Here is a 24,745-nt window from a genome sequence, read left to right on the forward strand (position 1 = left end):
GCCAATCCTGAGTGAATTGGTGTTTCGATTGGGCAGGAACTGGCGCACCACAAAACTCAAAACGGCGGCTATATACCATAAAACAGGAAATGAAAAAGTCAAATTGCCCTTCTTTTGAAACATGCTCTTTTAAAAAAAACACACTGTCACCAATACCGTCTATTTCTAACCGTCTACTTATGTCATCACTCCTCCAAATAGCCCCCCATTGTGACACAGTAAAGTGCTGCCAAACAGCACAGCTCTACTGAGACCTCCACACTTCCTCTATCTGTGTTGTGGAGTGTGGTTTCCACTTTTAGGCGCTTATCGGGAGGAAACAGGAAAAGGAGAAAGGCTATCTCTCTCTGCAGAGTAAATCATGTGGATGGGAATGAAATGGTAACATTTATAAATAAAGAAAAGTGTGAAACCAACTTGGACAGATGACAAAAATGTATTAAATGTATTCCACACAGGAATTAAAAACACATTTAATCACTGCACTAATATCGAAAGGATCATAAATTACAGCAGTGGAATCTAAAATCCCTCGCATTGCTTTCATGTGAAGTTCTATTTTGGGATTTTTTTCTTTTAAAAACCTACTAATGGTCCTACTGCAAAGACATTAAGGGAATTAAAATACCAGCTCTAACACTCTCTAGTGATAAAACCTACAGTACAATAACTTCACTTCTTCTTCATCTTAATATCAAACACTGTAACCGAGTTAAAAGTAGCAGCCTGTGTCATCTGATCTCTGCTGAACTGTAAATCCTTCAAACCCTCACACCGACTCCCTCAATCTCCTCATCTCAGGTTTTTATGAGGTGAGAAGCACAAATGGATTTCTCTCCCACACACACACACACACACACAAAGACACACACAGATCGGGGGTTCTATGTTAGGCCCTGTTCTGACCCAGAGAGTTGTATGCATATTAGTATATTTTACAAGAGTTAGCTGGAGCAGCCAGGCGTTAAAAATGGGCAGAGTGTGTGTGTGTGTGTGGTGTTCAGCTTTAGGGTTCAGCGCCAAGGTTGCCCTGCTAATGAATCTCTTATTGATTGTGTGAGGTGCCAGGCACTTATGTTATAATCAGGGCACAGCAGAGTCTCGGTGCACCATGCTGAGATGAACAGGAGCTTCAAAACATGGCATAGAGCGATTTACCCCTTCATGTTCAAGGTCAAACAACAACATCATTTTACAGTTTTTCTTCATCTTCAAGAGCTCTTTTTTTTTTTTCCAACTTCGCTTGAGGCACATGGCTCCAGAAAAAAGTGACATGCTATTGTGATTTTAACAGCAGACACAGCTAGGTTGGAAAGCAGAAGTTTATTACTGTAATAACCTGAAATTACATTTGGCTTTGATGGTTGCCTCAATTCCATGTTAACCGTAAACACAGTACCAAGAGTATTAATTAATTATTCATTAAATAAATATAGCCTTACTTTTTTTTCAAGATAACCAAAAAAGTATAAAATTATCCCCAAATGTCCAAGTTAGTTGGAAAACCACGGATCTTGCAACACTGGCTCCATCCTCTTTTAGCTATACTGACATCTGTCAATGCATGTGAAAAACACAAACACCCTGAAATAGAAACAAACAGGCACTTCGGATTCTGAAGAGCGACCTGATGAAAGTCAGATCTAACTTCAGAGTGTTTTCAAAGTCAGAACTGTTACAAGCTGTAGTGAAATACGAGCGCTTTGTCATGTGCAGCAGAAAAACACGTTTGATTTTCTGTTCTGACAGCTGTTCTTGGCCGGGGGTAGAAAAAAAAAAAAATCCACAGTCCCTGAAACACGATACTAAATGGCTATTGATTACAAAGGGAAGAAAGGGTAACTGCTTGCAATATGTGCGATTCCAAAGCTTTGGTTTGGTTTTGAATTTCACCCCAACTGCGATCTGTAGTGTCAGAAGTCCTTCTGGTGGTTTAAAGGAAGGATGTAGATGCCAGCATCCAAGAGTAATGCAACGCCACAATAAAAGAGCTTTGCTTACAAAGTGAGCTTAGTGCAATAAGGATGAAATTCAACCCCATGCTGCTTGCACAATTGTGAAGGGTTTCAGTTAGTAGAGAGCGTGTTGACGATGCTCATGTTAGCCGGATAAGAAAGCGGTTTTCTCTCTATGTTTTGTCGGTGGTTGGAGGTTATCATCCTTCCGAATCTTGCTTTGGTATAACATGACTAATCTTGGGCCTTAGCATGTCTATCTTGATAAACATGTAGGCCCTAGTCGTCCATGGATACACAGTGTTTTGGGATCCACATATGGTGTGTATGCAGGGAGGGTCGTGGGACTGAGGTTTGGCCATCTCGTCTTGGCAGATAGGACGGGTTGACTGTGGCTTGTGAAGCATTAGGGCCAGCCAAGGGTTAGCAGCAACCTATAGTACATCACTAGGGCTTCATGGGACAAGGGGGCAAATGCTAAAAATATACTAGCCTACTCCAAACTTTGCCTTTCACTTCACTAGAGGATACACAATATAAGGCCTGAAATTAAATGAAGACCCAACCCAACCTTCTGCATTACTGAAGTGGAGATGGAAAACCTTGGAACTTGCAGAAAGGATATTATGTTTATTTTAACAATCCATTTCATAAAATGTTCTGGATTTCTTTTTTTTTTCTTTTTTTTAAATGAAGCAGCTTTGTGCGTGCTTCAGTAACCTTTCATAACGAGGAAGAAGCCATGCCAGCTCTCTGTTTGCCAGGAGACGGTTTTTTCCTGCCCCAATAAGGATTGTTTAAAAATTGGAGCTCATCCCAGCACAAGAAGATAGGCTTCAACATTTCATCCTCGGTTTTTCAGCACATCTTCTGCCATTTCTTTGCTTAAACACGGAGTCAGAAACCATTATAAACCCAAAGAGAAATTCAATTCAACTCATTCAACATACTGGGATCATGACTTAATTTGTGGCTTTAAAGCAGTTTAAAAGCCGCGACATCTGCAGAGTTGACCACTAAGTGCTTTCAGGAATAAAGTCTGCAAGTAATCAAGATGAGACTCTTTGCTCCCGCCTTCCTATTGTTTGACTGATAGTCCCAGCCCTCCACCACCAAATCTGAGGAGGCTACTGGCTGCAAAAACAAAATGCATAACTCTTTCTGTGGCCAATGAGTAAAACAGTTATCCTTTTTGTGCAAAATCGTGATTGAATGCCTTTTGCCACAAAACCAGCCAAAGTGACTATCCATAAACACTAGTTTTACTCAGCACATTGTTCACTTACCTCTCTACCTAAAGGCGGTGACATTTCCTTAGCACTTAACAGTGTTAATTTCTCCTGACGGACAACAGCTTTTCCCCTCACTTCTATCACACATTCAACACACAACTCAGTCAAAGAGGGGTCGCTTACTCATCTCATTGGCCTACTTCTTCCCCCCAATATTTATCTGCTCCAAGCACATACTGTTACTTAAATAGCCCCAACACAACTAGGGCACATGTTTTGAATAATTATTCAAGAGGAGGCACAGGGATTCCTGCCAACATGGTGGGCCACAACCAAACAGTAAGCCTTGGGGGGGGGGGGGGGGGGGCAACCCCATATGAGATAGCAATTAAGAGCTTTTATGAAAAACAGAGATGATTCAGCAATGACATGCTTTTGTTGAAACACAATTAGATACGTGTTTCAAATGTGCCAACCCATGTTCACCCAACGATATCAATGTTAAAACAAGCTATAGACTTAGGTTTTGTCCATTTTACAGTCGTAAATGAAGTACAAGGTCAATTCTGCCATTCAATTCCAGTGTTTCCCACAGAACGACAAGATACCTTAGGGGTGCAGGAGATCAACACTTCAGCTCCACTGAAACAAGTTGGAAGATATTTCTACTTAAATCCCCAGAGGGACCATAATGCATTTCTCAGTTGCGTATAGGGTGCCTGACTTGATTGGTGTCACAGATGTTTTAGAAGGCAGGGCTGAAAATGCTAGAATCCACTTAGGATGCATTTCATTTACAGTGCCTGGTGTCTACTGAATTACATCTCAAGTCTTCCTTGTAAATGCATCCATTAATAGTCAATTTGTCTGTGATGTTGAAAACAATTTCCTTTAAATGCCTGCATCATGCAGAGCCTCATTTTTTTAAACTGCCAAAAGCCTTGATGATGGGTATTCAAAGCAGATTTCAGACGTGATGGTCAATATATTCTCAAAAACGATGACTGCGAAATCTCAAGCAATCAATCTAACTGTCAGTACAGACGTGAACACATCAGCGCAGTGAATACCCTTGGCTGAACCAGAGAAAAGCCTGCCTCTAAAACCAGTAGATCACGCCTCAATATTTTTCCTTTCGAATCAAATATGGCCAGGCTCAAGTCCTCTCCCTGCTCCCCGTTAAACTTAGTCATTTCACACGCAGAGTCTTTTCACTGGGAGAACCGTTGGCCAAAAGAGCGCTTGGCTGGGCTCAGAGCTGTGCCCAGGAAAAACACTTGACGTGATTGAGAAAGCAGAAACAAGCTGGGATATCCAAGTCAGTTGAAGAGTCTGCACACAGAAGAGCTATGTGCCTTGCCATCTCATCTTTGACATCAAGAACTGCATGTGACATGCAACAAGAATTTGATTATGATGTGATGGCTCAGATACTATCGTCTCAGCTCACATTGAAAACAAATTTGTCTACAAACAAGCTGCTCTTTCTCAGAAATCTCTTAAGCTCTATAAATAGATAATTCTATGAATTTAGATGTATGTACACAATGGACAGGACCATTAGTGTCTAAAGCTTTCTGGTTTCTGTTTTGTAGTCCTAGTAGTATCGTCCACTGGAATTTCTGAGGGTATAATCTCTATGCAAGACATCTGTCCAAGACAAGGAGACCAAGGAGGCAAGGGCTGGTAACCAATCAGCGGGAAACATATTAGCTATAATTTACGATTTGGCTTTTTACTGATCTCTTTCAAAAGACTTTCTTTATGAAGATTACAATCTATTTATAGTCGTCACCTCTAAACTCCCTTTCCATTCTGCATCTGAAGTTGCTATTCGAACTGTTGACAATGACCAACACACTGAAAACAAAGATATGGGCCAAAAGTCAGTAATCACTTTTTTGGATAAACGCTGGCCCAGTAAAACTGGCAGTCGCTCCCAGAGGCTATTAGTTTGTAGACCCAACGCCGCTCCAAGATCGGACAACTCAAAACCAAGTGATCAGTGTAACGCTCCACTTCAGTCTTTGTCTTGCTTTGACCTTTTGCTCATAACTCTTTTTTTTCTAATCCCCGAGGGAAGAGAACGGGAGGCACACGACTCTTGACCCCAAGAGAAGACACCGTTTGATGAACGACCAGAGAAGGTCAGACCTCTGATTGGTATTCAACCTCCTCCATCTGAGAGTGCTGAACCAAAACGCTGGTGCCTGTCCCCCTAGGGCGTAAATTACCATCTTGACGTTGATGGATACGAAGCATTGGCAGATAGTGGAACTTTCACAGAGGGGATGGAGTGCGAGCGTAGGCTGAAACAGGTAGGAAAGCTCTGCGGGTAATATGTCACCAAAGGGGGCTTTCTTGACAACCTCGCAGAGTCACCGTCGCATGTTCGGACACGTCTGATGGATGAACAGCCGCTGGGGCGCTTTACTGGGATACTTGGCAAGGTGCGATGGAACTGGATACGGCAGGCGGAGCTCATTTCTACCACCACTCCATGTTTCTCCACCACCACCTCCTTCTTCTTATTAACCTTCACAAACACTCCGTCTTACTCACACAGAGGGGTCAGCGACGGTGCTGAAAAGTAAAGTGGGGGGGGGGGGGGGATCTTTGACCTTTAAGGGGTGTCTGGAGATGCATTCCAGACGACAACCACTGTGGACAAAAAAGGGAGGCAACCTGTTCACTGTCTGGTCACTTTTCTAATACCTTGAGAAATCCACCACATATCTTGCATACCTGCGACTTCATACTTAATAAAAGAACATCAGTTTTAACAGAGCGGTTGAAGGAGCAAAAACCACTTATGCCCATAAAGAGTATTACAAAGTCTATGAGTAACTGTCCAGCTCCTCTTTTCAAAAAGGGAACCAGCTGTTGAGCAACATTTACATGAAGGGCGATTATTCTCACAAGCACAGCACAGATATAATGGCAAGTATTCCCCCAAAAAAATGTACATCATACTTTCGCTTTCTGGCAATTTTTTTAGACTGACTGATACATTCACATGGTAAAAAAAAAAAAAGTTAATAAGAAAGAGAAATGTAAAGAGTTAGTTGCAGCTTAGTATGACTTTTCTCATATCTATCTCACTACAGACCTCTTGTTTGTCTTCACAACCTTAACAAACCCTTTTGTTTCTGATGATCCTGTAGTCAAGCCATGATTTGTCCAACATTTCTCTCCCTTCCACAGCACATCTCCATGTCCATCAGCTCAGCACAGGGTTTCTCCGAACGCTTCTCCACAGCGTGGTGGTGTTGACATGTTTGCTCAGCTGTTAAACTCTCTGTTCAAATTAGCTTCAATTCCCCCTGGGTGCAGGGGCATTGTTATAACAAGCACATGGGCTTCGTCAACACAAAGAGAAGCACTTCATGTGAGCAGCAGGCGGTTGGAACGGGACTGCTTTTAAATTCACATGTTGAACTTCACCTCACTTCGCTCATTTACTGTGGACACTTACCATACTTTTTAAAACAAAAAAAAAAGGAGAAAACTTAAAAGAGTTTTTTTGGAAGCTTTACACAATTTAAGTTCTTACAAAGGAATAACTTTAAGGTCTACAGTGAAGCAATGAAGACATTTGAACTGTGCAAGCTTCATAAATGCAGCTCAAGATGTAAGAATAAGCCACTGCATGCATGTTTTAGTGATGTAACTACAATTTCACAGTCAGGTTTCATCACACCCCTTTCTCCTCTCGGTCTTTGTGCATTTTACTACATTAGTCACATAAGCAGTGATTTATTACAGGATACTGACAAGAAAAGCATGCAAACGTGCAGGCGACCCGCCCCCCCCGCTTCTGTGAAGAGATGACAAGTGGAGGAGCGGATGGTGGTGGTGGTGGTTGCTCTCAGTGTGTAAAAACCTACCTGTCATCGTAGCAGAACTCTGCGTCCAGAGTGTTCAGATAGAGACCCACAGCCACGGCGGTGCACACCAGCTCCGTGATCATCTCTCAAAACCCCGAAATGGGAGAAGAGCTGAGATAGAAAAGACTGGAATCAGGTCCCCCCCCCCCCCCCCCCCCCCTCCTCTTCCTCCTCCTCCCTTCCCCTGCCCTCCCCCTCTCCCCCTCTCTCTTGTCAAGTCTCGGTGTTATTGTGCTATCAATTCAGCCGCTCGGCAGTCTCCAGTCAACGCAGGGCATTTCCCCGTGACGTGCAAAGTGTGTGAAAGTTAGCCATATTCCCTCTAACCCATTGTGTGAACAGACGGGTCCAGGGGTGTTAGGAAGTGAAGCTACCGCCGGGTCTGGCTCGGAGATGTTCGCGTTTCAGTCCTGCTGGTGTCCTCAGTCAGTGTGCACCATCTCTCCGCCTCGGCACCGGAGAGTGCGGAGCGGAGAGACGCATGTGGTTTTTCCGTGGAGGCTGCGCATGCGCACCTCGCTCTGCACTGGAGGAAAAAAAAGGTGGAGGGTGTTGGGAATATGTCATCGTGCCTTTATGCACAACTGATGCACGGGAATAAGAATCAATCGTGTGCCGGAAGTCAAGCCTGAAGTTACTGCCTATTTTTGGATTTTTTTTCTCTTTTAATTTTATTTCATTAACTCGTGTTATTTTTTAAGTAGCTCACATAGCTCTGTATATATATATTTATATCTCGTTTACTGCATATAGTTCTGTTTACATCTGGTCACTACTGCACATAGTTATGGTTACATCTGTTTACATCTGTTAGTCCAATCACTGTCCACTCATATCTGCTCTTTTATATTTTATATTTTGTATTTTTAAGTTAAGTTTAAGCTTTAAGTTGTATTTAAATTGACACTTTATATTTAGGTTAAAATGTTTCGTCTACTTGCACTGTTGTTAATGTACTGCTGTGTGCCTTTGAATTGCCCCCCGGAGACAAATAAAGTTTTTTGAATTGAATTGAATTGAATTGAATTGAATTGAATAAAATAAACACAGTGATCTGTATTAGCAAGAACCAAATAGCTTAAGTTAAAGACATTTCCTCAACGTTAAATGAAAGTAACAAAGCCTAAGATTAGAACCAGATTTAGGCTACCTCAACCTAATAAAAATGCAAAGGAGTATATGAACAAACAGAAAGAATAGGGAGAGTTGGTTGTAAGAAAATGGAAACGTTTAATAGTGTGGTGTATTTCGAGAAAACTTAGACTTAGACTTAGACTTAGACTTTCTTTATTGTCATTCAAACTTGTACTTTACAGTGCAGATAAGAATGAAATTTCGTTGCATTTGGCTCGTTGTAGTGCAGGATAAGAACAGCAGCATGTATTTACATATAAAAATAAAATAAAAATAAAGTGCAGATAAAAATAAGGTGCAAAAAACACCAAAAGGTTGAAAACAGAGTTGAAATTTGACAATAAATAAAAGATGTACATAAAAACATCCACCTTTTATATGATAAAAACATTACCATTGTCAATTATTTACTACAATTGACTTTACAATTGCACAATAACTTGCTTGGAAAGTAATGCACCTTTTATTTAAGCCCCAAATCAAGAACATTGATTCATTTGCGATACACAAACTCCTCACAGTGTCTATGGAGAAGCTGCACTAGGAGTGTAGGTGTGTGATTGATGAAGCGTCGTTCCTCACCCTATGGTGAAGGATGCATGTGGGGCGTCAGTTTGGAAATATGCAGCCATGGTCCCGCTGACTACCAGCTGGACCAACGCCTGTCTCCAAGTCCAGGATCAAAGAAATCCAGCTCAGAGCAGCAGAGAGAGAAAAGCAGATGGTTCAAGGAAGATGTATAGAACTGGGTGAGACAGTGACAAGGCATTGTGGGCTTGAGGGCAGAGAGTCATTTGTAACAGTGGCATCCATGACCCTGATTCTGAACTAGACTTAACCTCAATGACAAGATACAGGCTAGGAAGCTATAGCGGGGCTCAGAGCTAAGATTATGCTTATGTAAAGTTTGCCTGCACCTTACTTTCCAGCTAATGTAATATTGGTAAGGAAGTGAGAAGCTAAATGCTTACATTTCCTGTTGTTTAAGAATAACTTATGGTTTTCAAATATGTTATTTTCCTCTTAAATATTACTATTGTTCTCCCAAATATTCGCTGTCCCGTGTCTTTACAGTTGCTCATTAATCTGGAAGCAATGACGAGGTCACATTTGATCAGATACTCTGTATTTAAACCAGCCTGATAAAGCATTATAGCCTACATTATTATAACAGCACTTGAGCTTCCCACCCTGAACAAATGCAGAGGAACATTTGGCAGACGTGTGAATATGTTGGATGAAACTTGCAGGGCTGTTTTGAAAATGCAGGCTGCTGTTTTTTTTTTGTTTGTTTCTGAGGTGCTTCCTCTTCTGTTGTATTTATCAGTGTCAGAGTTACCAATGAGAATGTGTGTTTGGGTTCATCGTTTTATCAGTAAGACAACCTTAAAGTGTGACCTTCTTGTTGTTGTCTTTGCCAGATAAGAGATGTAAACCAGCTTGATTAAAACACGTACACACACACATAAAAAAAAAAAAAAAACAGCATTTCCAGAGGGAAAAACAAAGCTTACAAGATGCACAGTGTGGTCTCAATGCCCCATGGGGACAAGAGCTGCTCTGTCTTTCAGTTGTCACAGGTGATTAAAGGATTAGCCCAGGGAAAGAGGGAGTAATATTCCTATAGAGTGTAAACAGGCCCGAGGCAAAGCAAACACGTTACACGCACTGATTACCTGCTATATATTCACAGAGGCAGACCATAAGGACTTTATAGATGCTCAAGGAAGTGTATTGTGAAAAAAAAAAAAAAACCTTTTCTCATCATTATGCATGGTGGATAGGTTTTTTATTCTAGCAAAACTAATGTCATGGCTTAATAAGTATTTTTGTTTCCAATATAAGAAACAAAAGATAAAACAGTTTTTTCTTGCAGAGCCCTCCCGTTGATGCTCCTAATGAGAGATTTCTGCTCCAGATTAGTCCACACAGAGCCAGTACTGGTAATTTCCCAGTGCTACGTACTCCGGAACCACAGCCTCTTCACCCTAGCAGATAGGCATCACACAGGAAAAAAAGATAATCACAGCTGGAGGCAGCCGGCCCGGGCCCAACCCCTCACAGAAATAGCTCTCTCATGGTATTAATATCAACACTGAAGCCCAGCAACCAAAAATCAGGAGATATCACACACAGAATCAATTCCACCCTGCATGGGTTTGTGGAACATTGGCCAGGATGTCACCTCCTATTTAGGCCCAGGAAGGTCAGAAATATAACCGTCTGGGGGGCGGGGGGGGCTTGATGATTGTTTGGGTTTGGTGCTTAATTTGGACAGATAAGTTAATGACTGCTTTTTATTTTACATTTACTAATGATGCATTGTAAAATGACATACGTTGTGCCAAAGGGTCAGAGGAAAGTGTTGTTTCAGAAAGAAAGGAAAACAGATTAAGTGAAATAAATCAGCAACAGATAAAAAAAAAAAAAGCCAGACAACAATACAAAGCAGCGGCTGAAAATGCTCTTTATTATTATTGTCATTACACTTAATGTAATGTAATAAATTATTTTTTGGGAGTTGAAAGCTGCCCTGTAGATGATGAATAATAGAGGAGAGGTGAAAATACTTGCCTTATAAGAATGACTTTGTAACAGTATAGTTTTAGTAAGGTCTTTAAAAAGACACCTTATTGTAATATAAATCTTATTCACACAAATCAAGACAATTTCAGGCACATGGTTTTTACCCGTGTGAACCACATAACCATCGAGGACAGAGCAGAGAAAGATTTAGAGCTGGAGTACTAATTTTCTACAAGCCGTACACAAGTGTTTCACGTTTACACTGTCTGTTTTCTATGACACGGCAGATGACTCAGATGGATCTAATTTGATATTAAACTGAAGAACCGCACATAAAAGAATGGGCAAAATTAATGGAAAATATGAATCAGAGGGACATGCATTGTTATTGGAAATACGCGATGACTGATCGAAAACAGCAGTCGTCCATTCTTCAAGTGTGTCTTCAGGTTGACATCGAAGCAAACATTTCAACATCTTGATGTTCCTGTTTACACGTCCACAGATGCATCCTTGACAGGTGCTAAATGCTTCTTTTTTTTTTGTGTTCATTTGGCTCTCAGGAGGATTAGACTGCAGTGACATGAGGTGAGGACATCGATTTTAATCTAAAACAAGCGGTGTGTGCCCGGCTCAACACTCAAGAGCCAAATCCCCTCTTCCCGCACAAGCAGGGCGACTGGCAGGGAAATGAAGTCTGTTTGTCACTGGAGGGATAGGATGGTGGCAGCCAGGGCCACTTCCTGGCAACGTCTTCTTTAATTGCGGCCAAAAAACACCCCAGTTTGTGCTTGTGCTTGTTAAAAAAGGACTAGATGATGATTAAGGTTAAAAGAGAGACATTAGGAAGGCTTGTCTGAGAGTGGAAGTAGAAGTAAAGGGGGGTTTGCAGAATATGTGGCAATGTCATTCTTTTACAGACCTTTAAATTGTGTTTTCACCTCACACAATATTCACATGGCTGCCACTTTCCATTGACATCATACATTGGGTGGGAAACTCAAACGCTGTTATATTAGGCGTTTTTGGACCAAAGGAACTTTTTAATGGTTCTAGGCAATGTTGAAGTCCTCCCCCTGTTTTATTGATTCCAAACTTCAGGAACTAAGATTTATTTTAGTTCCTAAAGAACCCCGTTAAGAGGAACCTTTTTACCCTCCTGCTTCAGAGAAGGTGCCATGATGGTGCAAAAGTTCTCAGGAAACTCTCTAGTGGATAGTTCCTCTTCAAAAAAGTGGAATTGCATGATGGAATAATGTGATTTGTCAGATTACCTTAGTTTATGTAATTAGAAAATTCCGAGTATAACATCATAAAAGCATTAAAGCTTAGCTTACCCACCCAAGGGTGAAATCTGAAGGATAATGCCACCAAATGAACAAGGTGATTTTCTGATTTCTGACATACAAAAAATAGTCAGCTGTTTTCTTTCATTCATGTAATCATTTAAAGATGTGTTGACTTGAATAAGCCTTCCTCTTCCCTTCCTTACTGTACCATTTGATTTGCCCTGGTCAATGTATTTAAAGCTAGTTTACCCATTCACAAGAAAGGGCATTTTTAGCTCCAAACTGTGCATTCAATTGCGGAGAACATGATTATTGGGTCGTCAAAACTTTTCAAACCCTTCCTGTTTATGAATCTGGAGGACACTGAGATTGATTTTCAAAGGAAAGAGGGTGGCAGGAGTTTGATTCGTGCCAAGACACTAGCGTGAGAAACAAAAAAATCAGAGCAAAGGGTTTGAAGTGTCTGACGCACTCCCATCCCTTCCCCGCCACTTCCTCTCATTCCTACCTCGCAATGTAAAGTCATCTGCGACGGGATTGTCTTGTACGATTCCCAGTGCAGCGGCTATTTGTGTCTCCCAGACCTTCATCACATCCTGACACGTTTTTTTTTTCCTGTTTTCTTCTAAATGCAAAGTCAGGGATTTGTCATTAATCTGCTTTGTTGCCTGGATAACCTTTACTGAAGTCTGTTTGTGTGTAAGTGAGTAAGGCCTTCTATCATGTCTTCAATGTGGGAACATGAAAGACACTTCACCAGGGTGTGTTTACATATACATATGTGTGCAAAACATGCGTGCAAGCACCAAGGGCAGGACAGGTCGACAGGACGTGACTCACTCGGCCACAAAAAAAAAAAAAACCTAGCAACATTTATATCCCGAAAAAAAAAAAGAAGCTGCGTTCACATCTTGAATTGCTTGCGTTTGTGTTCGGCCGGTTTTGGCCTCTAGTGCAGGCTGTCAGTGCAAAACAAGTAGCTGGAGCCAAACACGGTCCAGACGCAGCACAGAGCATCGTCTCTCTCTGCTGAGATAAATAAAATAAATAAATCTCTTGGACACCGTTTCAGCACAACAACAATGTCAGACCTTTGGCTTTAGAATGGACAGTCAGCTACAGATGACAGATGAGAAGAAACAGAGAGAGGTGTGATCAGAGGAAGTGGTTTGGACCATTTGTTTAACTGTTATCTCTATTTAAGTCCTTTAAAAATGTATTGAAAGAGTAGAAATGCATATAGAGTGTATTAAAGTGTTACTTCATTTGTCTCATAGTTTAGTGTATCGTTGCATCCCTAGTTCACAGTTTGACGTTTTATGGTACCTCCTCAGCTTTTCACCTTACGCCTTGAGTCTGCCTTCTATCAGCCTCAGTGTGTTTCCCACCACCATAACTCACGTGCGTTCTCAGGACTATAACATTTGTTATCAAACATGTAAGAGGAGCATGATATATTGGATGACCGACGACAAAGAAAAACAGAAGTAAAACAGGGTCAAGGGCGCCTCTTTGCTCTGTATCTTCTCCCTTACTTCCTATGGTTTTGGGGGAGCCCCTCAAAATGGGGTTTCCAGGCCCTCTCTGATGAGGGGGTCCTAAATCCCATAATGCCCCCTGGCTCCCCGAATGGTCCTTAAAACACAAGTGTTCTCCAGAGTCAGGTCACTCACTACACATGAAGACAAAAAGGCTTAGACGGATACATTTCAATCAAACAGGCCTGACAGTTTTTCCAGGTGTTTTTTTGGCAGGAAAGGAGACACACCATCAACGAGGAATACTTAAAAATTATAAAGATTTAATTTGAATTAAAAACAGTAGAGGATAAGATATTGAATGTGTCACAGAGACAGCATAAATAAATCATAGCATTAAAACAACCACAAAAGAAAACCACAACAGTTCTTGAAGTATGATTGTTGCTCATACTTAGCTTGAACATTTTCTTTCATAACTCTTCAGTCCAACGACAGCATAACATCTCGGTGACAGCAGGGGATTAAACAGTTGCACCAGTGCTGAGAATGACAAATCCTCCTGCGGGACACACATTAAAAATCATTTAAAAAAAAAAAAAAAAAAAAAAAATATTACTGAATAAGAAACACATCACAAAAATCGTGATTCTCCTCCCAGTTTTGCTTTGGCTGGAATAACCTGTTGTATGATTACCACTCCATTAAAGATGACTCTGCTGAAACCCCAGGGGGAAAGAAACATCTGAACAAATATTGTTTCAGGTGGACTCCTCTTCGTGTACGTTTGTCTTCCTTTGCTGGTTACATTTATTAAAAGTCCCAGAATACTTGGAGACGTCCACCAATATACCTCGCTAGTCTTGCTGTCAAACTACCTTTTGAGCTACTTTTGCCGTGGTATGTTTTTTTGGGAGAGTTGTCTTAAAAGTGAAAGCAGATGTCAACACTGTGGAAGTGCTTGTGCTAAAAACGTTTTCTTCATTATTTCATTGGATCTGGCTTCCATAAATGGAGGCTTCAGTTTCTTTTCCCACCAGTCCAAACAACATTAAGTGACTGCAGTGTTAGCTTAAAATGCTAGTATTAGCATGCTAAAAGAACTACAGTGACAATGCAAAAAAAAAAAAAAACATTACACTTGCCAAATTTAGTTTGGCAAGAATTATGTTAACCTATTCATCCTGATTATGCTTGTTAGCATGCTAACATGTGCTAAATTAGTATTAAAATATACCAACGCAGATGAGGTAAAAATACATATGAACCTGGAGCCATGTTAAAGGTTTAAACACAACATTACATTCATGGTTAGCTATAGATAGCAAAGTCCAGACAGCTTCAGTTAGCATTAAATTAACTTTAAGCTGGTATGCTAGTTAGCAATTGGTTGAAAGCTAACATCAACAATTGGAGATTGCTAACGCGTCAGGTAGACTATTCAGCAGTAACGTTAGTAGGATTTAAAGGTACTTGGTCATGGAGAAAACCAACATTTTTACTTGATAATTTGGTCATTCTAGTGAGTTTTATGGTCACCAAATTTCTTTTGGTTCATCATCTGGGAACCTTAAATGTTTGCCTCAACATTTCATGGTAATCCATCCAATAGTTGTTAAGAAATTTATCCCAAAACGAAAAACAAGACCTAATGTTTACACTAGATAAAAGCTCACAGAAGTAAGCAGGTTTATCCACTGGGGACCGTGAATGTCTGTAAAACCTTCTAGAAAATTAAACAAACTGATGTTAAGATTTCAGCCTGAACAAAATTGGTGGATAGACCAAAAAAAGGCAATGTAAATCAGCGTACAAAAAACACTTATGACTTAGTTAAATCCTTATATTTGTTGTCAAAAATGTTGATTTTTGTTCACAAGATCACCAATGTACATGACTCTACACTGTGATTCTGAATGATAAAGCTTCAGTATTTATCAAACCTCTTTGTGTGTTTCCTCCTCTAAAGCCAAACATGCTTCATCACACTTATCATCATATGGATCAAATCCCCATCCATCCATCACTCCTTTATTTCCTCCTCAGCTCCTCCTCAGGGGAGATCTCTGAAAGCTGACTCGCACTTTTGACGTAGCAACGTTTGATTACATGACTACTTTAAGGAAGTCTATCTGACACGCAGCTCTGCGTTTAATCACGACTTCAAAGCTCTGGTGCTTGTACGTATCTCATCACAATGACTCAGACTACAGATCAGCATGTTGTCTTTGGCTGCACAGGCTCAAGATGTTTAAATGCAGCCTGGTTTCAATTAAGTCCACACCTACATGTATTATTGTCAGTGGTCTGAATCGAAAAGGGTTTCCAGATCTCAAGATGAGATTTCTGTGTCCTGGCTTTCATCATGTGACAAGCAAAACAACAAATCCCAATCAACGAGGTGTACCAGTGAATTAAAAGAGCCCAATGCATTCGTTTGAACTGAAAATGTATTCAATTTCTTGTTAAAATCAAACTTTTCACCTTTAAACATTAACAAAAACTTGACAGGAAAAGTAAATGTAATATTTAGAGGAACATTTGAGTAGCTTTGGCTTCTTAAATGTGAATGTTTTGTGTTTTTTCTGTGACAAAAAGAATACATTTGAGTTTAAACATTATTTTACTATTTCATATTATTGTATTGCAAAAATATTATTGCAATACTGTGTTTACAGAAATGTAACCAAAATAATGTAATGGTAAAATCATAGGAGCTGCTTGTCAACAGGTAAGGCAGGCAACTGCTTTAGGGGCCACTAGGGGGCTCCAGAGCTGTTGCCAAAAATGTGCAGATTTTGCAATGACAGTAGGAAACCTCCCTAAGGGGCTCCCATCTAACAGAACTCACTCTCATTGCCCTGCTGAACTCTGGTTAGCGCGCCCCCCAAATTGATTTTTGCCTTGGCCCCCAACAGACCCTAGAATCACCACTGTGTAAAATCAACATATACATCTTATTTTTAGATAAAATTTGAAATGACCGATGGGTGTCAAATTAGAAATGACTCTACCTGTTCCTTCAGGTAACAAAGACGATCGAGGAGAATCAGACCCTCGATGCAGGGAGCCAAAGCCACCTTCAACTACACAGATAAGACATCAAAGGATAAAAAAAAAAGGTTAATTGTACAGTTTTTTAAATATATACATATATTTGTTTATTTTGTTTTTTTTAGAGGGATATTTCTGTCTGTCTGTTCAAACTGGCCCTTGCCCTGCAAAATGTCCCTTTAAAGCATTACTGTAACGACATACTAAAACCCAGTATGACTCGAGTCTTTCCAGTAGCTGGCTGTTGATCCCAAAAAGCCTCTAATGCTTTATGTCATGGGAGAAAATAGTTATGTTGGTTGACACCACAATTAGTGGCTTCAGTAGAACCCAGAGGGTGTTGTTTTTTTCTCCCCATTCTGAACAATCATGATCTCATTTGATGGTGTGCAGTTTATTGGCATTGGAAATGTTTTACACAAAGTTAAGCCAAAAAAAGGCTGATGTGACTGGAAGTATAGGATGAAGTTTTAATACAGAGATAATGTATGGGGGACTTACCATATTAAAGGCATGCATCTCATCCATTCTTGGCCTGTAGGTGTCGTGGTACTCCTGGATGTCGCTGTCAGAAAGCTGAGGAAAAAAAAAGAGGAGTGAGAACAGGAGGGATTTGCAGGAGGATAAAAGTGGGAGGAAGGGGATTGTGATGAGGAGTTAAAGTATGTGAAGTGAAAGTATAAGGAGGGTTTTTATTTCTGTTGGAGGTGCTAGTGATATAAAACAGGCATAAATACGTCATCCTCATTGCCATAGATACCCAGGGCAAACCAGATGATTAAGTCCTAAACATCCTGGTGCCTGGAAAATCCAGAACCCAGAAAAGCTGTAATATTTTTGCTCCTGACCTTTGATTCATCCAGTTCCAGTCTGCGCAGAGCTCGACGCACATAGTCCACGAAGGATTTAGCCTTGGAGTAGACGTTCCCGACTCGCTTTTCACTGCAGAGCAAACACACGGACAGACAGAATATTCAGCCAAAGAATGTATAATCTTTGCCTTGAAATCATTAATGCCTGTTTAAACAAACAAACTAAACTAAAACATCGCTCACAAAAGAAACCAGAACCAAACATAGACTGTATATAAAGATGCACGTCGAGTATCCACCTCCTACTGTTGTACAAAAGTGAAGCCAAAATACTAAAGTCTAAGCATTAATATCCCTGCTGCTGAGACTTTGGTATTTTGGCTGGAGAGGTTGCAGAATCAAAGCCACTTCTACCTCTCTACTAATTGTTCACTTCAGAGCGTTTTATTCTTTGTTTATTAAAGAATAATGAAACGATTAAACACATTGTGGAGTCAGTTTGTTCTTAACCAATACAAATATTGCACAAATGATTATTTAACAATAATCAGAAGGTAGTGTGATAAGTTATCTGGCTATTTCTGTCATGTGTATTATTAAATCAAAATCGAAGCATATTGATCAATATCAAATCGAATCGCTATCAAATTGAATCTTGACCAAAAGAATTGAAATCTAATTGAATTGTGAAGTTGTGGACAATACCCAGCTCTACCTGGCTGCATCATTTTATGGAATATGAAAGGCTCTTGATACATGCTGTTATTTATCAAATTAAGTGATACCAGATGCAGACAGCTGTGTGTGTGTGTTACCTTTTAAAGGAGCTGTAGTGATCCCTCAGAATAACATGAAGGACTGCCCGGTAAAACAGAGACTCCATCTGAATCTGTAAAAGAAACAATGTCGTGTAAGTCAACGTGATTCAACACAATTTATTTGTACTGCATCAGGAAAAGGTTTTTTTAATTCCTCCAGAATGTGTACAAACAGTCGAAGAATATTTCTGACACTTTCAAAGCCTGATGCAAGACTAGCAGGCAATCAAGCCCCGAGTCAACAAATCAATCCAACATTGATTACATTATCATTTATAAACATGCCCTACTAATTACTGCTGGTGGTTTTCGTGTATCAGCTCTGGCTTAGAACCCCCGAGCTCTAAATTTCAAATTTAAATACAATGAAGTCAATCAAAGACTTACAACAACAGCAGAATTAACGAGCTGATTGTTTGAATGCATGACACAGATTGAGGATGAAGATAAAACACAGACTTGTGTAACTTGTGTGAACGCCCATGTTCGAGGTTTGAAACGATTTGATTGATTAGATTTGACAAGTGTGAAGTTGTGATTCATCAGAGAAAACCATTTAACACACATTCTTGTGCAATGATGACTGAATTTATAATAGTGATTACAGTTTAAATGTGTTCCTAACTTACCCCTTGACCGACTGAAACTCTCTCCAGCGCCTGTTTTTTTTGGACATAAATGCAAAAAGAAAAATTTGATGTAGGTAATAACCACTTGTGACACTTAGCTGAAACCTCATTTTTAATAAAACACACATATCCTGCTTACGGTTGTAACCCAAAGTAAGTAAAAAAGACTGTTTACTTTGCACACATGCTTTGTTTACAGACTGAGACATTCCTCACATGAAGAAGAAAACAACATGTTTATCCAGGAAAGCTGCTGCTCTGCAACATTTCCCCGTGGTGTCATCCAAACTCACCAAACACGCAGACATCCTGGCGTTTCTGCCGCAGAACCAGGACTGGTGGCGGAGGTACTGACTCAGAGGGAAACCACACGCACTGTGCAAACACTCTGTGAGGAGACACACACAGAGATAATATGGGGGAAACTGATTGCAGGCTTTGCAAAACATCTGCAATCAGAGGGTACGAATGAGTAATATTTGCAAGGGAGACTTCGACATAACAGGAGAGGAAAACATTTCAATTTTGATTAATTAGAAGATCCGCTGCTAACTTTCTCATGCCATATTAACTGGGCTTAAAGTACACATTAAGTGGGAAATACATTTTCCCAGTTTTAACCCAGCGTTCCTGTGTTATTATTTTATTTAAACATCAGATAAACTGTATTTATTAGTGAGCCTTAGAGGTACTAGTAAATCATTTTACTACTGTTGGCATGCAAACTGTTCCACCCTGTCCCAATTTCTTTGTTCTAAGTAAAGCTAATTTAATCTTAATTTTAAAGATATAGACATACGACAGGTCTCAATCTGAAAATCAAAACTGAAGCTAGAAAGTGAATAAAACTATTTCTCAAGATATCCTTTAAAATAGGGATATAAAAAATATATATATATGTCCCCCAAAAAGCACCACACATTTCTTGCCATAGCATAGCTTAGCACACACACAGATTCCCAGTGGGAGGGTGACTATACTTGACAGGCTGCCATGCTTTTCATGTCGTCTATAAAAAAAAAAGGGTCAGAGACTGAGGCCAAAGCGAGGGGGGGTTTCCATAGGAACACGGTCACGAAAAAAGCAATAATAACATGTGCAGCTGCGGCCGGCTAACTTCTGAGGACGTGCTAACGTGTTAGCAGTCAGGTTAGCTTGCCTGTGTGCCCGGCACATGGCTTGCTGACAAAGGACCTGTTGAAGGCAAATGAAGTGGACAGGCTTTTCCTCTAGCTGAAGGGTGGATTACAGGATGTACACAGAGCTGTATATGGAGGCAAACACAGACTCTTTGCATCTGAAGAGGTCGTGTACGCACAGTCTTACTCAGAAAGACAAATATTTTTAAAGCTCACATACTCTTACAAATCGAGAGACACGCAGGCCCTCGACATTAAATTCCCGAATGTACTTATCTTCAAGCGTGTGTGTTGTGAGTAAAATTGTTAGTGAGTGAGCATCACACTGGACTCCTAATTCCACATAAGGTACTAAACATGGAGGATGCATTTCTCCTAAGTGAGAGGATTGCATAAATGTACGACCAGCTTTTATAATCAAGCTTTTCAGCTCTTTAGCTCCTTTTTAGGGTGAGGTAGGCCACCACAGGAGCTGGCTTCTATCCCAGGCTGCACTGTAAGGCCAGCCGGGGGAGAGAGAGAGAGAGGGAGAGTGTATGTGTGTGAATGTCTTTGTTCAGTTCTTTAACAGAGATCAAGTTGGAGTTGGAGGAACAACCGAGGAAAGGAGTGTTTTCAATCAGCCACCGTGATATCATTTTTCCGCTCTCTGAGGGAGAGGAGCGGTGACGCGAGGGTCGAAGGTCACGCTGTTAACAAGAGATGACGTGACAATGTATCGACTTTTAGCGAGGGGCTCTCTCTTCCCTCATGGGGGGTGGGGGGGGGGAACGCATGTGGACAATTTCATACCTTGTAAAGTGTGCAGAGAAGGAGAACAAAACGAGATGATTTCAGTCTGTTTTTGCAGCGTTATGGCACCTGAAGTAAAAAGATGACGTACAATCTCTTCAGTGTGGAAGATGACAAAATAACAGCCTGCAAAAACTAAGAGAAAATACCTCACACTAGTTTAAGAAGGTGTCCTAGTGGTTTGCTTGCACGCCTCCATGTTTGAGCGGGCGGCACGGGTTTGAATCCGACCTTTCCTACATGTCATTCCCCCGCTCTCTCTCTCTCTCCCCCTGGTTTTCCTCTATGTCCACTGTCCTGTCTCTCTAATTCTCAGCGGATATCCCAAATCCATGAAAGCACCCTGACTAAGGTTCAAAAACTCTTAGCAGAGCATGCACCTTGTTTACTCAGAGAGATAAATTGAAGACATCAGGTGTTTCAGGAGGAATTGGAAGGACATGTATGGAAACAAAATGTAAGCAAAAACTGGGTGGAGTGACAGAGACAAACACAAACGCACTAATCTGTCCCTTCTGTGTGTATCAGTGTGTCACTGCCATTGTGTGTGTGTGTGTGTGTGGTTACCCTGTCTGGCGGGATCGAACTCCTCAGACAGCAGGTGATAGCAGCAGCCCACGCTGCAGACTGCGGCCAGCTCTGCTTTAGCCACAAACATCCTCAGGGTGCTGGGAGCCAAGTCGCCACACGTGTGCAGGCCGACCATGACCGCGTCCTAGAATGAGGAGGAAAAAAAAGCATTCAATAAAGAAAGGAGAGAAAAAAGAAGGAAGAAAATGAGAGGAATGGGGAAAGGGGGAAGGATGGAGATCGATGGTAGAATTTATCGATGATGACACCCTGCACATTTTGCCACCACAATAACGTCCTTACATTTGCTCCAGTAATGCAAAGTGCAGCTGCTGCGGCTGACATGGTATCTCAGAAGCTGCTGTGGGGAAAGCGGTACGGCTCGTCTCATTTCCGCACCATCACTGCTTTGCAAACAAACAAACAGCAAAGCCCTTGTGTTTTTGCAAATATCATTTTTAGACTTATTAATGGCTTTCAATTGTTTCGGTCGTGTGCTGTATGCTGCCGTCTTAATGAAAATGTGTAAAAAGACTTGACTGCAGTGCATACAACATAAACCCAACAAGGCAAGTCCTCACTTCATTGGCTTAAAGTCCTGATGGTGGTGCTGTAGCAAAAAGTTTCAAGTTTCATCTTTTTAAAAAAGTCCCAGCAAGTCAGTGAAACATGCTCCAGAATGTAGGCATGATGATGCAGAATTATAAACCGTCTTTGAGACCTTCAAAGTCCATGAATCCTTTTTTTTTCCTCTACACAATTTCCTCCTCCCACGTTGCTTTTCAATTGACACTACAATGACGGGCTGCATGGCACCTTCGGACTGTCCTTCACAAATAATCCACACAGACTTGTATCCTCATGTGAAAAAAAAAAAAAAAGACAGGAAATGAAAATAAAAAGAACTTTTGATCATCAGTTTCTCGCTCACAGACTGATGGATCGTTGTCAAAATGGAGCACACACATCTCTCACTTTGGTAACGAGAAGTCCCTGAACTCTGAAGTTTTTCGTTCTTGATTGATTAATATTAGGCACCAGTTTGAATTCTGTCTTTCCTTCCCATTGTTAGCTGTTATCACAACCCTGGTGAAACCTCGATTCTGTGTGTACAACCACCTCCAGCTCTCACATTTCTCTTATCTCAACATGATCACAATGTGCTGCTGGTGGCCAAAGTTGTGACTTCAAGACCCGGGTGATACTGCGTGTGTTCGACCCATTTTTTCAAGATTTACTTTTGTGCTTTTTGTGCTTTTATTGAACTGACAAGACGGTGGATAGTGTTGGAAAAGGGGAAGAGAGAGAGTCGGGAATGACATTTGGAAAAGTAGCCATCTGTCGGATTCAAACCCCCAACCCTTGTATTTTATTTACCTCCAGCTCGTCGATGAGCTCTCGCAGTTCTGTTTCCGCCGTCACATAAGATGTGAGGGGAGAAAAAACGGTGACGGAGCTGTCTGTTCTGTTTTTAGCCTTCCTCTCCAGGTTCTCCCTCTTCCTCCGCTCCCTCTCCTCGTCACTCAGCTGGGTGGGGGGAACTCTGGTAGGTGTAGTCCTAACCAAATCCACCGACAGGGCACTAAGGAAGAGCTCGTCTGTTTCTGACTGCGGCTCTGAATGTCTTTCCACTGCAGAACTGATGTCAGGACAGCTGATTGACACCTCCTCCTCCTCCTCCTCCTCCTCCTCTTTTGTCACAGTTCCTCCTCCATCCTCTCCTTTAACACCAGCTCTTATCTTTATTACATCCTCCTGAGGGGACTTTGACACCTCTCCCCGTGTCCTCGCGGCCTTGCTGTGTTTCTGGTACACCCTGGAGAACTTCTTCAGCTTCCTGTTCCTCTCCTGGGCTCCGTGGGTGTTGGTGCTGGAGGAGTCGATGCCGTAGACTCTGAGGCCGTACTGCAGAGACAGGAAGGAGCTCAGGTAGCCCTTCCCCGAGCCGACATCTATCACCTGAGTTAGGCAGAAAGATTACAAGAAGAATACAAATCATTAGGTGCATATAAAGATGGACGGCGCGTCTCTACCTCCTCTGGTTTAAGAAAAGTAGAAGTGTAGTTTGATGGATGGGGTATACAGTAAATGATAAGAACATTTTCCAAATTCTTTAGAGAAAAACCTGATCCACCAACTATGGAGGAATAGAACAGAATTATTTTAAAGCATGTGTATGTTTAGTCTGTGTAGTGATATCTATTTACATGATACTGTAGGTGTTAAGAGTTATTTGAAGCCAATGAGTGACAGACAGCTTTACCCTGAATCCTCTGTGGTTTTTCTTTTTTTATTATTGGGCCCACTTTCTTTAGAAGTCATGTTTTAATACTTAAGCTTGAACTTTACCTGTTGGACTCTACAGTGCTGGGCCAGACAGGCCACCACCTCAGACATGGACTGCACCTCATGAGACTTCTTAGAGTTCATAAACTCATCCGGCTCCAGCACAGCAGCTGGAGTATTCAGAGCAAGAAAAAGAAAAAAAAAACATTTTACATTTCATGGCAATGTCACATTCTTGTCAATCTCCCTGTGGTTTCCTTCTCTCAGCATGTACGGTTGCATATTCAGACAGTCCGCTTTGCCCTACCTTTCCCTCCCCCGTCCCCCGAAAGGGCCTGCAGGAGCTCATCTCTGCTCATACAAACTCCGAGTCCAGGGAGAGAGTGAGCCTTGGCCGCCTGCAGCAGTTCATCGGTGTCAACAAGTCGACTCGTGCTGCTGCAAAACCCAAAGGTGGTGCTGGGTTGTTCTGTTTTGGGAGACAGAGGCAATGTTGAAGATTCATGCAAACATGTGGAAACACAGAAAATCTCATTAAGTACAATCAAGTGATGACTTCTTAAAATGCAATTCTGTTCTTGTGTTCTTGAAAGCAGCAACAACAACAAAAAAAAGTCTACTTTATAAACTCCACTTAACTTTTTGAGCTCTACTTACCTGTTGTCTTGTGCTCTGGCTCCCTCTGCTGGTCACTGCATGCTCTTACCCTCGTCAGCACCTCATGAGGCGACACGGCCACAAACCGCTGCCACACGTCGTGAGTGTAAAACTCCACAGTGTGAGCGTTGGCGATGCTGAGAGTGTTAGACAGGAACCGCTTGACTTCATCTACCCGCCGCTGTATTTCTGCGAGGCTGCGCGGCGGAGACGTCATCTTAACAAGCTCTCTAAAGAGGAGCTAAAAAAGAAAATGCAACATGCAGGCAGGCGGCCACTGTTGATGAACGCCCAGGCATGAGCAGTCGATAACACAGTTCGATGATTTCGTATTTGACGCAACACATATGGCATGCATGAAAGTGTATGATAATTTATTACTTATTACGACTGTGCGATAATGAATCCCAACTTTGCGCCAACAACTGTAGCCTGCAATATCGAAATTAACTGGATTTTTTTTTTTTTTTTTCAATAACCTCAGTGC

General features: G+C 41.3%; 2 protein-coding genes across 3 annotated transcripts in view; both read right to left on the reverse strand.

The window, feature by feature from the left end:
- Window positions 1-7,215, reverse strand: part of LOC109998509 (protein O-mannosyl-transferase TMTC2-like) — a 52,838-nt gene extending 45,623 nt beyond the window's left edge. Inside the window, exon 1 of the mRNA XM_020653391.3 lies at window positions 7,075-7,215. Coding sequence (XP_020509047.2) covers window positions 7,075-7,157 — 83 coding nt within the window. The 5' untranslated portion in view covers window positions 7,158-7,215. The remainder of the gene's footprint in view (window positions 1-7,074) is intronic.
- A 2,295-nt stretch (window positions 7,216-9,510) lies between these two features.
- Window positions 9,511-24,542, reverse strand: mettl25 (methyltransferase like 25). 2 transcript variants are annotated; one of them, XM_065951096.1, is made up of 13 exons: window positions 24,259-24,542; window positions 23,909-24,070; window positions 23,665-23,771; window positions 22,693-23,274; window positions 21,313-21,460; window positions 20,746-20,814; window positions 19,108-19,202; window positions 18,815-18,844; window positions 18,183-18,256; window positions 17,404-17,497; window positions 17,057-17,131; window positions 16,516-16,587; window positions 9,511-14,063 (listed from the first exon to the last, which is right to left on the reverse strand). In XM_065951096.1, the coding sequence occupies exons 1-13, from the start codon at window positions 24,473-24,475 to the stop codon at window positions 13,956-13,958; spliced, it is 1,833 nt and encodes a 610-aa protein (XP_065807168.1). In that variant the 5' UTR covers window positions 24,476-24,542; the 3' UTR covers window positions 9,511-13,955. The 2 variants fall into 2 exon arrangements, with proteins under 2 accessions (XP_065807168.1, XP_020509102.2); XM_020653446.3 differs by lacking the exon at window positions 20,746-20,814.
- Window positions 24,543-24,745: the final 203 nt, after the last annotated feature.

Source organism: Labrus bergylta, chromosome 23, assembly GCF_963930695.1.
Source record: "Labrus bergylta chromosome 23, fLabBer1.1, whole genome shotgun sequence".
Lineage (NCBI taxonomy): Eukaryota > Metazoa > Chordata > Actinopteri > Labriformes > Labridae > Labrus > Labrus bergylta.

Excerpts from the sequence above, each read along its gene's own strand:
- mettl25 (XM_065951096.1), bottom strand. The coding sequence starts at position 24,475 with ATGACGTCTCCGCCGCGCAGCCTCGCAGAAATACAGCGGCGGGTAGAT. Across the intron at positions 20,815-21,312 it reads GTTCGATCCCGCCAGACAGG|GTGCCATAACGCTGCAAAAA; the intron begins GTAACCACACAC and ends TTTTTACTTCAG. Across the intron at positions 17,498-18,182 it reads CACTACAGCTCCTTTAAAAG|TGAAAAGCGAGTCGGGAACG; the intron begins GTAACACACACA and ends TTTGCTCTGCAG.